Source organism: Python bivittatus, unplaced genomic scaffold, assembly GCF_059951505.1.
Source record: "Python bivittatus isolate LINGU-HERP-01145 unplaced genomic scaffold, Pbiv_v1 ctg000080_np1212, whole genome shotgun sequence".
NCBI classification, from domain to species: Eukaryota; Metazoa; Chordata; class Lepidosauria; order Squamata; family Pythonidae; genus Python; species Python bivittatus.
Window position 1 is genome coordinate 44,749,514 of NW_028277035.1, and position 13,699 is coordinate 44,763,212.

The 13,699-nt window shown below is 39.2% G+C and overlaps 1 protein-coding gene across 3 annotated transcripts in view; it reads left to right on the forward strand.

Moving 5' to 3' along the window:
- The first annotated feature begins 1,042 nt into the window (after nucleotides 1-1,042).
- KDM3B (lysine demethylase 3B) overlaps nucleotides 1,043-13,699 on the forward strand; it is a 47,744-nt gene continuing 35,087 nt past the window's right edge. The window contains exons 1-4 of one of the 3 annotated variants that reach the window (XM_007420340.4): nucleotides 1,043-1,361; nucleotides 7,442-7,609; nucleotides 8,107-8,220; nucleotides 13,343-13,448. In XM_007420340.4, coding sequence (XP_007420402.2) covers nucleotides 1,191-1,361; nucleotides 7,442-7,609; nucleotides 8,107-8,220; nucleotides 13,343-13,448 — 559 coding nt within the window. In that variant the 5' untranslated portion in view covers nucleotides 1,043-1,190. Of the gene's footprint in view, nucleotides 1,362-7,441; nucleotides 7,610-8,106; nucleotides 8,221-11,159; nucleotides 11,324-13,342; nucleotides 13,449-13,699 lie in introns of those variants that run through there. The other 2 variants (XM_088133969.1, XM_088133970.1) reach the window with 2 other exon arrangements.

Here is a 13,699-nt window from a genome sequence, read left to right on the forward strand (position 1 = left end):
AGTCAAAGTTCACTTTGAAGGGAATGGTAAAGACTTGTAGCTGTAGAAGATAGTCATGTAAATAAAAGAAATGAGAGTTTTTCACAAAGAAAAATACTACCCCCAAAAGTTAATTTATATAATCTGAAAAAAAGAGATTCTTTTAAACAAATACACTATTTTGAGAACATAAAAATGAAATGCAGTTTTGGACAGCTATAGTCATAATCTCAATCTTTGGCTTTGTCAACAAAATAAAACACTACAGTAGTCTTCCTGCTTTAAAAAAGCTGGAAGCTACAGTAGTCTTCCTATGCCTCATTTCCCAGAGAGTATTGTCGACAGTAATTATCTGAGCCAGTTTGGTGTAGCGGTTAACGCACCAGGCTAGAAACCAGGAGACTGTGAGTTCTAGTCCTGCCTTGGGCATGAAGCCAGCTGGGTGACCTTGGGCCAGTTGCTTTCTTTCAGCCCTAGGAAGAAGACAAGGGCAAACCACTTCTGAAATCTTGCCAAGAAACTGCAGGGACTTGCCCAGGCAGTCCCCAGGACTCAACACTGACCCGAAGGCGCATATGCACAAAAAATTAAATCTTAGCATTTTCCCTACCATATTCTGCCATAACATGCTTGAGTCATGTGAACATGCACTATATGAGTATTCATGAAAAGCGTATCAATAGATATTTATAATGATAATTTATTACCATAGCATCTAAGTAATAAGCTTTTCAATACCAACTCCTCGGAGACAAAATTGATATACCTTGGTTGCACTCCTGCCCTCCCATTAACACGTGGACTGTTACTGTGAAACACCTGCCGGACTAGTTAGGGGGCCGGGCCGGGCCGGGCCAAGGGGGCGCGCCTATGTGCTTTTATTCTGTAGAATGCAATACCCCCTCTGCCCTCTTACAGGGAACGCCCGCACTAGTTTAACCACCAAGAACGAAAAGGTCAGCATTGCATGCCGGGAGCAAAAAAGTAAATAAATAGGAGTTTGCGCGTTGCATTTTGGGAGCCCAGACCTGGGGAGGGGTTGGCAAGCGCGGGGCACGCCGGGATTGTAGAGGAACCTGCCGCGGGGCACGCTGGGATCAGGGCGGGCAGCGTTCGGGGGGCCCAGAGGAGAGCTGTCGCTGACTCGCTCGGTATCTCTGGTGGCTGTTGGGCTCGAAGACCGCGGCGGAGGCGGCTTCTGCCCGGTGGGGATGGCAGACGCGACGGCCTCCCCAGTGGGGAAGCGACTCCTGCTGTTGCTGGTAGCGGGTCCGGGCGAGGGAGAAGCGGCGGGTCCGGAGCCTGGGCCTGCTCTGCCCTCCCGGGCCTGGAGGAGTGGGACCGTGCGGGCTATGAGTGGGGCGGTCCCCCAGGATCTAGCGGTAAGAGTCCTCAGGCGAAGGGGGGTGGATGTTCGGCTTGTTTCCTTCGCGCGCTTGTGATGCCTCTGTGTCCGTGTCGGGAGGAAGGGATGGTGGAGCTGCCTCTTTTTGGAATCCGGAGGAAACGTCTCTGTTTTTCTCCTTTGGATGAAATAACCCGGAATCCCTTCCTTATCTAGAAGCGATCGCTTCTGTTGTAGGGTCGTTCTTTGCAACCGATCTTGAATTTCAGGCGCTGCATTTATGGCAGTTCTTATTTTTCTGTTGTGAAAAATTGCATTCGGATCCGAATCCTGCACATTTGGAGAATGTGTAGGGTCCGTTTATTGAGAGACGAAGCGAGCATCGCAGTGTGGCTTAAAGAATATTTGCAGTAATTTGGCTGGCAGGTCTGCAAATTCCTTTTACAGTGGTACTGACTAGCTGCAGTGCGATTGGAGTATGAGCTTTTTTAAAAGATCACACTTTTCTAATTTAGTTGGATCTTTTATCTTAGAGCTGTGTCACTTTTAAGTTGCTTGTCAGTTAAGAATACTTTGCCTTAAACACAAAAGTCTCCAGAATTATGGGAAATTGCATCTGGAATAATGTAGAAGGGATAATCAGGACATTTTGATGGAGTTCTTCACCTTCAAACCTCACATATGACACTATAAAGGAGGTAGGACTCTGCATCTGTTTTCCTGGTTATGGGATATATTCATAAATTGGCTTTAATTGTTAAGTGCAAGACACAGTTTGGATTTCAACCTCTAATGTCATATTCACTCATTTTTCAAAGGACATTTAGGTGCATTGAAAGAAAACTAAGCTTCAGTAGCCCTACCCCACCTCTCTCACCCTTCTTTAAAAAAGAAATATGATTGAGTGGTTAAAAATTAGAACTTGTTTCAAAAGATTTATAAAAATATATAAATAAATGGAAAATTAAAAAATCACAGAATTGTTGGGGACTTTTAGAGATCTTTGTGGTACTGAGACATTTGGTTGGGGACTTTTGAAGTAGTCAGAATAAAGAACTATCATCATAAAGAACCATATAGCAATTCTTTTTTCCCCTTTATATTTTATATTTACTATTACTAATACATGCTGCAGTTACTTTTCTTTTTCGGTATTTATTATAGAATTGGTAGTTGGTAATTGTATCACCCATTGTTTGTTTTAACAATGGTAGGCTGAATATTGGATAATTTGGCTGGATTTGCTCATAACTCTAAGCTCTAACCAAAATATATTTTGGCTTAGCACAGTATATGATCACAGATGTTGTTTCTTAATTAATAACTGTGGAATTATCCTGCCTGGTTAGTCTGATTGTAAAAGGCTAGCGAAATCAGTTGGATTTGGTAGTGGATGAGAGACAAATGGACAGGTACAGTTTGGATACTCATGTGGGAACAGCTGTTCTGCCAAGGTAATGACAAATCTTATTTTTCTGATAGGAGACTAAGCTTCTTATAGACTAGAAATTCATAAGAACAAATAATACAGTTGTAGTTGATGGTTTTCATGATGGGTAATGAAGAAATGATAGATGGAGTAATGCCATTTGATTTGACTTTCTACCATGCACATATAATCTGGGGATTAAAAAAAAATAAATTGACTTAATTACTTAGATCAGGTAATTTTTAAAAAAATGGATATTGTAGATCTGTTGAAAACTGTTTATAATCTAAATGACAGACAACTAGAATTACAGTGTATAAATGACTAGAATAAATACAATAATAAACTATTCTGGAATAAATTATATTATATAAATTGAATTGTAAATAAATGTGTAAGCAATATCTTGGGGGATTGTGAAGTCCTAAAAATATGAATTGAATATTTTTAATGCTGTGTATGTACATGAGCAAGTCTGAAATGGACAAACCATATGAGGACTGTGGACATATTTGTGATTATTATTTATGATCCAAAACTGTGACCAGCTTTGGAAAGTTGGTTTGCCTCTTTTCATTCTTTATGGTTTAGCTATATAATGTTAAATTCCCATGAGAGAGATAGCAACTTGAACATTTTCTCAGAATGTAATGATTGTTTTTATTTTCTACAAACATCCAGAATACACGTATGTAGTATGTTTAAAATGTGTGCTGGAAAGAACACACCTTAGGAAGTTGTAACAAAAGTCTAAGTTATGGATTAAATGGCAACTAAAAATCAATTTGAGTAATTATTGAAGGAAAACACAGTAAATAGGACTTTTTAACTTAGACAAATGACTATTGAAAAAAAGATAGGAATGCATGGTTATAAAATCATATGTGATGTGAAGAAAGCAAGAATATTTAATTTAAAAGCTTCTATCACACCTTCTGTTAGGGAAATTCAAGTGACAAGAATTCTGAGATGCTCAGGCAGAGGGTTTGTTCTAAGTACTCTTTTTTGTTCTGGTGTTGAATTGTCTATCAAAAGACAGTATTAAATTAGAAAGGAATTAATATGTCTCAGTACAGTGGTTCTGTTTACTATCACTTTGTACTTTATAGAGCCAGTATGTGATGATAACAGTTATGCTTATGGCTCAGTTTCTTCCCACTTTGACTTTATATCTTGTTATGAATTGAAGAATTTTCTTTAAAGAGACTCATGTTTTTAGATACTATGTCTGATAACATAACCTTGTATTTCAGTTGATTATAAATAGCTAAAAATGATTCTTTGATTTTTGGTGTTTTGTTTTTTTTTAAGTACTGGCACATATATTTTAGAGAAAAGAGTTCATGGATTAGCTAACATAATCTTGTGCTGAAATTGTATGTTTATAGGGAAAAGCTTAATACTCTGCTGTTGAGATTGATAGCTACCCTGTACAATAACTTTTTGTATTCACTAGAATTTCTCAATTATCTTATTGATTATTTAAATTTATAATATTACCATATAGAATATTTAAATGTAATCTCTTCTAGCCCTATTTAAATAAATACATAAATAATATCTAACCCCAACTTCTTTTTAGCTAAATGCAAATTCATGTACCGTATGTCTCATTCTTAAGTAGGGTATAGAAAGCTGCTCTTAGACCTTGGCCTAAAGAAGCTGCAGGTTCTCCAGCAGGTCTCCTAAAGTTGTTCTTGAGTAAGCCATAAACATCAATATTAAGTATTCTACAGATTCTTTTTGGATTTTCTAACTTACTATATTTTTATACTTAATTCCGTTTGCAGTTTCATCCCAACTTTTAAGTAATGGGATTTATCCAGTTACTTCCAGCTCTTATCAGTAAAACAAGAACTTTAAGGCCATCCACAGAAGCTTGTCTTCAAATACTTCATTTTTCTGGTAAAAGGGGAAGATATTTTCAGTTGTAGCCACTATCTCTGGAATGCTGTTTCAGCCTAGTGCTCACGCTGTTGTCTTTTTTACATTACAATAAGACTTTTCTGTTCTTCAAGGCTTTTAAAATATTTGTATTTGGTTGATTCAGAATAAATTATTTCATATTGTTACGTTCTATATTCTTGCAGGGGGAGGGATTGTGGATGTGTGTCTTTGAGTCTATCATGACTTCTAGTGACTTCATAGGCAAGTCCATGCAGTTTTATTGTTTTCTTGCAACATTTCAGAAGTGGTTTGCCAGTGCCTTCTCCTAGGGCTGAGAGATAGTGACTAGCCGAAGTCTCCCAACTAATTTCCATGCTGAAGTCAGGACTAAAAGTCAGGTTGCCTTATTCCTAGTTCAGTACCTTAACTTCTAGAACAAACTGTCCCTCTTCTTGCAGTTAACTTTTCTAATATTTTATCCCTACATAGTATCTAGACAAGTTATTTTAGGAAGCATTTGCACAATGCCTATAAGAAATTTTTAAAAAATGGGAAGGGGAAATCAGCTCATAATTTAAGCCAAGAGTATTTTTCTGGAGACAGTAGCTTTCTGCAAATATCCTGAAGTGGAAAAACAGCAGAATCAATATTTCTTTTTCAATATTTATTTGTAATTGTGCTTTGGTTTTAGGAGCAACTTGATATTTAATTTGTTTCCTAACTCTCCATATGTTTTGCATTGCAAAGTATAAAAGAAAATCCCATCTGGATTAACTGTATACAAATATTTGAGGAGGTCAGCTTATAATTGTTGTATAAATCTATATCTAATGTTCATGTTTAAAATCTGAATTTCTTTTTCTTAACTGTTTTAAGAGATGGCATGAGAGAGAAATTTCATGCAGATATTTAGAAACAACAGCAATTTTCTTGGTGAATATGGCATTTGAATAATGTTACTGAAACACTGCTCTTGTATTTTCATCTTCGGAAATGTTAGAACACAAACTAAGTGCAGACACAATAATAAATATATACAATAATCAAACTAAAAACTAAACTTTCAGGCTTTTCTTATGTGGGATATAATATACTATGTAATTACTGAGGATTAGAATGAAACTTCATAGACATTTTCAGGTCATAATCTTACATTTCAGGGATGAATATCATTCCAGTCTTGAAACAATTTTCAGGTAGGCAATATAATGCAATGTATGTGTAAAAGAATGTTGAAGTATTTAGGTACAGAATTACGGTTCGGGAATTCAAGAACAAATCTCAGCTCAACTCACAAATCTGTGTGACCGTTAAGAATGAGAGAGACATTTTTAATGAAAACATATAAACAGATAATTCAAAGTTTGCTATATTTATTGGTCTTAATGTTAGATGTAGGGTACTGTTGTTACAGGTAATTCATGCCAGTCCTAGGCCTCCAGCTGCTTCTGTGGTATTTCTCCTGTTATTTATCAATGTCTCAAATTCAGTATGTCCAGGATTAGATTTCTCCTGTCTCAAGGTCTCTGTTCTTTATTTCAAATCTGTTAATGAAGTTAATCAACTACCTCTTAAATGGAAAAAAAAAAAAAAGCAGTAACTTTTTACTTTTTCCCCCCCATGTTCAGTCTATTGCCAGGTTGAAGCACTTCTCCCTGAACAGCGCTGCAAAGATATTAACACACTTCTCAAGAAAAACATTAGTCTGTGCCCTGGTCTGCTCTCTCCCCAAGATGACTGTAATCTCCTTCCTGGTTAACTGTTGACTCACCTTGATCCCTGCATATTTCAATTCCTACCCTGGCTTCTTGCCCATTCCTAGATCAAGACCAAACTCTTTATTCTATCTTTTCATTTCATTGTCTTAAAATACAGGCAATGAACAGGCTTTCCTATGTTATCTCCTCTCCCTTTAATGTATCATATTTAGGATTCCATGAACTGGCATACTGTAGAGCCTTGATCTGTACTGTGGAATGGAGACAATACTGTAAATGGATTTTGTTACTTGAAAGGGTTGAGTATACTTTATCTTTTCATGAGAGACAACAGTTATTAAAAATGCTTTCCTTCTCCTTTGGATTCTCTGATGAGCATGTAGGTTAGAAGGGAGAGGTGGGATCTTCTCTTGCAGGAGGTTTTGAAGATGGTGAAACCTGTATGCTACTTCTGGAGCTTTTTGCTGGAAAGGGTCTTTTATATCATAGAATTGGAAAAGGCAGTTTAGTCTAACCTGTAAGAATCCAAATTCCTGCTTGTAGCTCTCTGTGCAGACTTGCAAGAAGTATTGGCGAAGAACAGAAGCAATTTTGCCAACTTTTTTACTCCTCCTTCAGAGCTTCCTATTAGGCAAAGAAATATTTTAGAGGCCTGGGGTGAGAGGCAGTCATAGAAGGCTTGAAAGAGAAATGAGATTTTTTTTCACAGTGGGATTTGTTTGGCAAATGCCTGCTTTTTATTTCATTATCCATAACTACCTCGATATCAGGGTAGACTGCCTTTCTTACAATCCCACTGTACCCTAAAGGTTTGAAAGAGGGACAGGACCTTTTCACTCTCATAGCAGTTTTGGGGGAAAAAACCTCAGAAAGATTCCTTGTTTTCCATACCAGTGTGAGGTGCCCTCTTCTGAATGTGCTTGCACATGCCAAAGGATGGGGGCTGAGCTGTTAAGAACATTAGAGTCTCAGTTGAAAAGCTAAGCTGATATTTCTAGACACTCTTAGGAACACATATTTGGCAGTTTGACATAGAGTAATTGCGTTTGTATCTGAATGAATATATTCTGGAATCTTTTGCAGATATTTGTGGAATTTGATCGGTGCAATTGGAAACAGCATGCTTGGGTAAAAGTTCATGCTGAAGAAGTTATAGTTTTGATGCTGGAAGGTTCCCTTGTTTGGGTTCCTCGAAATGAACCAGTTTTGCTCCAAGGAACCAGGGTATCAGTTGAACATTGGCCTGCACTGGTGAGTATCTTCACTGTTTGTTATACTTAATTTGAAGCAACTTATATAATATCAAATTTTATTCTGGTAGGAGTTAAAAAGGAGACCTAAAAGTTAGTTGTCTTTTACATTAACTTTTTGGCTAGAAAAATGGATCTAGGCTATAGTGGAAAAAACCCTAATCAAACCTGAAAAAAATTAAACCACAGTAGAATATTTTTACCTTATTATAGGTTTATTTGAAATGTATTTGTGTCATTCTATACTGACCCTAAGTAAAAAAATAAGCATATTATTTGTTGGATAAGAACTTGGCCACCTTCATTTTTACAGAAAATTGTATAATTCCTTTTAGCAGATGATAGAGAAAGGTATTTTTTAAATCAATCTTTCTCAAACAAAATTTTAATTATTCTGAGCATGTTAAAAATAATTTGTTTGAAACTAGAGAGCATCTTCAGATAATTGTGTAGTCTTCTTATTGTGTTTTTTCACTTTTGTTCTGTTCTTATTCACAGACATTCACTCCTTTAGTAGATAAGCTGGGTTTAGGTTCTGTGGTTCCAGTAGAGTCTCTTGTAGACCGAGACTTGAGATTCCTGTCTGATGCTAATGGATTACATCTTTTTCAGGTAAATAGAAATAGTCCAGAATTGTATACATTTTATTTGTCATGATTTCAGTATGAGGGCAATATGAGCTTGATATTTGATTGTGCTTTGTCTTCAGTTTTCTTCCACCACACCATCTTATAAAGAAAGGGAATGCAGTAAGTAGGCAAAGTACTGCTAGGATCTATCATGCTGAATGGTAAGCAACTTTTGAACTAGAGGTTGTATCAGAACTAGTTTGTAATGGAGTGGAGATCTGTGAAGGAAAAAGTGATTTAAAATCCTATTTAGATGTGTCTAAAAGTAACTGTAGAATTTCACCATTGAGTGTATTTTTTTAATATAAAGCACTCTAGTGCTATTGCAGTCAGCTAAGAAATAGTTCAACTGTAGAGTTCAGAGATTGCCTTGGTGAAAATAGGCGGCAACTGTTAGTAAAATATGAGCTTAGCCCAGGAGATCGTGAGAAAGAAACTCTAGATTGCTCTGCCTTGACTCTCTTTGGTATAGGAGGGAGGGAAGGAGAAATGCTGAGGAAGGCTGTTAAGGTTCTATTATTATAGTCTGTATCAATAGAGTTCAAGTAATTCTTATGGCATCTGTTTCCTGACCTGGTCTACCTTGAAAGGCTGCTAAGCTTTATTCTGTGATGCTCCTTAATATATGTTAAGTAATTGATACTTGATGCTGCTTTAACATTCTGTTGTGCTAGAAAAGCTTATGCAATGTTGCATTTGGGCAGGTTGGTCTTCATTGAAGTCAAATGTCTTTAGTTTAAAAGCTTACATCTAAATAAATCATGGCATCTCAGTCAGAATCCTTTGGGGAAGTGCAAGAATTAAGGTGGCTCTAAGAATGTGTCAGAGGATGTAAAATAAGGCTAACCCCACAGTTTGGAGTTTGAAGGCATTTGGTGAGTTGGAATACCAGACAACTTCCTAGATGATAGATGGTGGTGTTATTAGAACATGATATGTGGAATGTGCTGGAAGAACTGCTGAGGCCTTTGCCAGCTTGCTTACTAGGGAAGAAGCATGGCGCTCGCCTGGACCTGGGGACTTTCCCTAGACTCTGGAATGCTGGCTAACCCATAGTGTCAGAGTTTGGATGGCCTCAGTCTGATAGTCATCATTTTGGCTGTTTTTCCATCTGTCTTGCAGAAGCTTGAGCCTACCAACAGTGGAAGCAGATGGGACTTCCAAGGAAGGTACAGGTTGTAGGAGGTCTGGATTGATGGCTCCTGGCCTAGGGTTGGCTTTAAATTGTGAGTTCTTCAGCCAGACTTTGTTGCAGGAACTTTTTGTGTCATGTAGACCAGTTAGGAGGCTGGTTTGGAGGAGTATTACCTGGCTACCTAGTTCTTTAAGTACTGGCTGGAAGGAGAATGTCAGCCGGGACAGTTTGGTTGCTGGATTACACAGTACCTATCCCCTAGAAGCTGCTCCCTGCAAGAGAGTTTGAAGATGTTGCCAGGTTTGGACTGTTTGTGTATGCACACCTTGGCTATTCCCTGGTTAAGGTCCAGAGCTAGGCTTCAGGTTTCCTGATTTTGTGAAGGTCCTCTTGTCTCTCATGGCAGGGAGGTGGATGGGAATGAGGGCAGGTATGTATTATGGGCAGTAGTTTGATCAATGGTGTTTCTGAGGAGCTGATTTAGCCCAAAGTCATCTAGTTGAGCATGACCTTGGCTGGGGAGTTTGAGCGGGGAGGGAGTCACAGCCAATATGGGAATTGGGTTTATGGGGGAAAGAAATTTCTGTTTTGATGGGCAAGTTGAGATATGGTGGAAGGCTAAGAGTAGGCCACACTCAGGGAAGGTAGATTCAGTACATTTGACCTATCCTTCCAGCCCTCACTTTTAACACTAGGAACCAGGACTCCAGATCCTTGAAGCCTAGGGGCTTTGTCTATTGCAATTAAATTCTGTCTGTAAAAAAAAATTAGATCTTTATCCACAATCTAATCATGGATGACTTAGCTTATGTCACTGAAACCTAGGTGGGGAAATAAGGAGTGTTCCTGTCTCGGAAATCTGCTCTCCCGGGTTTCAATTTTAACACTTGTCCTGACCCCTCGGTAGTAGAAGAGGGTAGCTGTTGTCATCCGTGGGGCTCTGCTGGCAGCAAGAGGCATTAGTGTGCAGATAACCAGATATGAGACCTTGTTTGTGCAGTTAGGCCCAAGGGGCCAGATGGGTTTGCAGATTGTGTACTGTTCCACTTGTTACACAGCAGCATCCATTCCGGGAATTCTCAACCTGGTTGCTGGGGTGGCAGTGGAGTAATGTTGATTAGTGATGTTGGGGAACTTCAACTTACCTTCCCTTGGTGGGTGGTCTGGAGCAGCCCAGGAGTTCATAGTCGTTGTGACAAATATGAACCAACTTACTGATACACATGAGAGATCGTAAACAAGATCTAGTTTTTGTTTTGAAGTAGAGGCAGCATCTGAAAGGAGGGACATTGAACTCCACCCCTTATCATGGACAGATCACACTGATTGCTGTAGAGTCTATGGTGCAATTCCCTCCACAGTGGGGAATGATCTGTTAAATTGGTCCTCCCCAAGTGCTGATGGATCTTGTGGATTTTCATAGAGTTCTTTGGAAGTTTCCTAAAGATCTGGTGGCCAGTTTGGCTGAGATTCTGGTCGCTCACTGGAATAAAGGCACATCTGGAATGCTGGATTGGATTGCTACGAAGTGGCTTCTTCCCATTTGCAGGTCCAACTGCAGCTCTTTGGGGTATTAAAGAGTTTATACAGATGAAGCAGTAGAAGGGACACCTAGAGCGCTGCTGGAAGAAGAACCATCTTGAATCTGACTAGATACTTATATAAGCTTATATTAGAGCCTACACAGTGGTGATTGGAGTGGCAAAAAGGAGATTTTTTTGCCGCCCTTATTGCCTGTGCTGAATGCTGCCCAGTGGCCCTTTTTAAAACAACCCATTCTCTTTTAGGGAAGGAAGTTTGCCAAGAGTATCTGAAGGGCCACTGTGAAGAATTTTCACATATTTGGCAGACAAAACCTCAAATTCAAGAGGAGCTGGATTCCTGCTGGACAGTGCCAATAGAGATGACTGGGGCCTTGTCTTGTGAAGTGATCTGGGATCATTTTGAGTCTGTGAGTCCTGAGGAAGCAGATAGGGCCCTCTGCAGTATCAGTTCCACTACTTCCAGTTGGATCTCTGCCCAAGACCTCCCATGAGGTGGCAGGGGTTGGATTTGAACAATTATGAATGCTTAATTGAGTGAGGGAATATGTCCGTCACCCCTGAAGGAGGCTGTGGTATACTCCCCGCTCAAGTCATCACTCAATCTGACTTGGACAACTTTACACCTGTCTCCGACCTTTCTCTTTTTAGGAAATATTGTGGAGAAAGTGGTGGCCCTGCAATTGCAGAGAGTCCTAGAGGAGGCAGATTATTTGGACTCTTGGCAGTCAGATTTCAGAATGGTATACAGCATGGAAACTGCATTTGTCACACTTGTGGATGATCTTTGGAGAGACCCATATCAGCAGAGGGCCTCCTTGATCTCTCAGTGGCTTTTGATACCATTGACCCAGATATCCTTTTGGACCATTTTGAGAGAGATTGGAATGGAGGGCATTGTCTTGCAGTGGTCTCCTCCTTCCCAAAAGGGCATTTCCAATCAGTAGTAGTGGGAGAAGAGAGATCTGCCTAGAGACTTCTACTTTGTGGAGTTCATCAGGCTTCTCCCCTCTATCCACTCCTTTTTAACATCCAAATGAAGCCACTGGGGGAGGTCATCCACCAACCCAGGATTTGGTATCATCAATATGCTAATGATGCCCAGCTGTACAGCTCATTCCTGGACTTATGTGGTGGAAACAGCATCAGGAAGCTGTCAGAGTCTGGATGGGGAAAAAGAGACTGCAACTGAATCCCTGCAAGATGGAGTGGCTATAGACCTACCAATTTCAGGGAAGTTCCATTGTTGACTCTGAACAGGGTTGTACTCCTGTGTACTCAGAGGTGTCCACAATTTGGGGGTTCTCCTAGATTCATAGCTCCTGCTTAAAGAACAGATGGCAGCTGTGGCCAGGAGGACTTTTACACAGCTACATTTTATATATCAGTTCCAAGCATTCCCAGACAGGAAGTCCTTGCTTACAATCCCTCATGCTCTAGTCACCTCCCATTTTGACTAATGTAACACATTCTATATAGGGCTGTTCTTGAAAAGCATTTGGAAGCTACAGCTGTTACAGAATTTGGTGGCATAGGCAGCTCCACTGCTTTGGGAGCTGCACTGGTTGCCATTTGGCTTCTGGGTATGATTCAAGGTGCTGGTTGTCACCTTTAAAGCCCTATATGGCTCCGGACCTGCTACCTGTGGAACCACTTTCTCCTGTATTGATTTGCCCATCCAGCAAGATCAAATAGGGTCAGCTCCCTCTAAGTCCTATTCCTATGGGACTATCACTTGACAAGGTCCTCAGAAACGGGCATTTTCAGTAGCCTCTCCCATTCTTTGGAACCTCCCTCCCAGTAGAGATCCAATAAGCTTCATCCCTCTTGAGCTTCAGGAAAATGTTTCCCTGGCACAGGAGGATGGTGTGCTATAACTGAAGACAGGGTTTGCAGGTGTGTGACATTTGTATTTGTCAGTTTTTAATCTTTTTTTATTTTTGTCATTTTTTTAATGTGTACTTGAGATTTTGGATTATTGTATTGTGTTGACACTGTTCCCAGCCCTGGGCCTTTTTGGGAATGGGTGGAATATAAGCAAGTAAAATAAATATCTGGATGTAAGGCTTTCATACTACACTTTAGGGTATGTGCTGTGGAAAAAGCTTTAATGCATATTGTTATCCCTAATTAAAATAGTATAAATGTCATACATAAATGCATTAAAATACCTGTTCTGTTCCTCTAAGGTTGTGTTTGGGCAAAAATATGCATCAAACATTACAATACGCATGAGAGAAGGAGCAGAACTGTATAATACCAAAATAACTTTTAACCTTAGAAGCAGCTCTGAAACTCTGACTCTTTGAACAATAGAATAAATTGTTCTCTTTGAACAATAGAATAAAAGGATAAAATTTTGGCAGTATTATTCAAGCTTTTATCTACTTCCTGTCTATTTTTTTCATATTAAAAACATATCTTGGCAGATGGCAACAGAAAGTCAGAACCAACTTCTCCAACAGCAGCCTGTATTAAGAGAAGCTGTCAATGCATTGATTGGTGATCAAAAACTTCAGGAGATCTTTAGCAGAGGTAAGATCAATAGGCATAATTTTTTAAAAAATATGTGTTTGATTTTGATAGCAGTTAGATTATGCTTATAACTGCTGCTTAAAACCTCATTTTTTATTTGAAATTTGTTTCTTATATTTCAAGCTTCTCACGTTGAAAATCAAAAATTAATCAAGTATTGATCTGAATCACTTGGAGCAGCTTTCTGCTGTTCAGGAAATGGGTTCCAACATTCACACTCCTAGATGTAATGGCCTAATATCTGCAGTGGA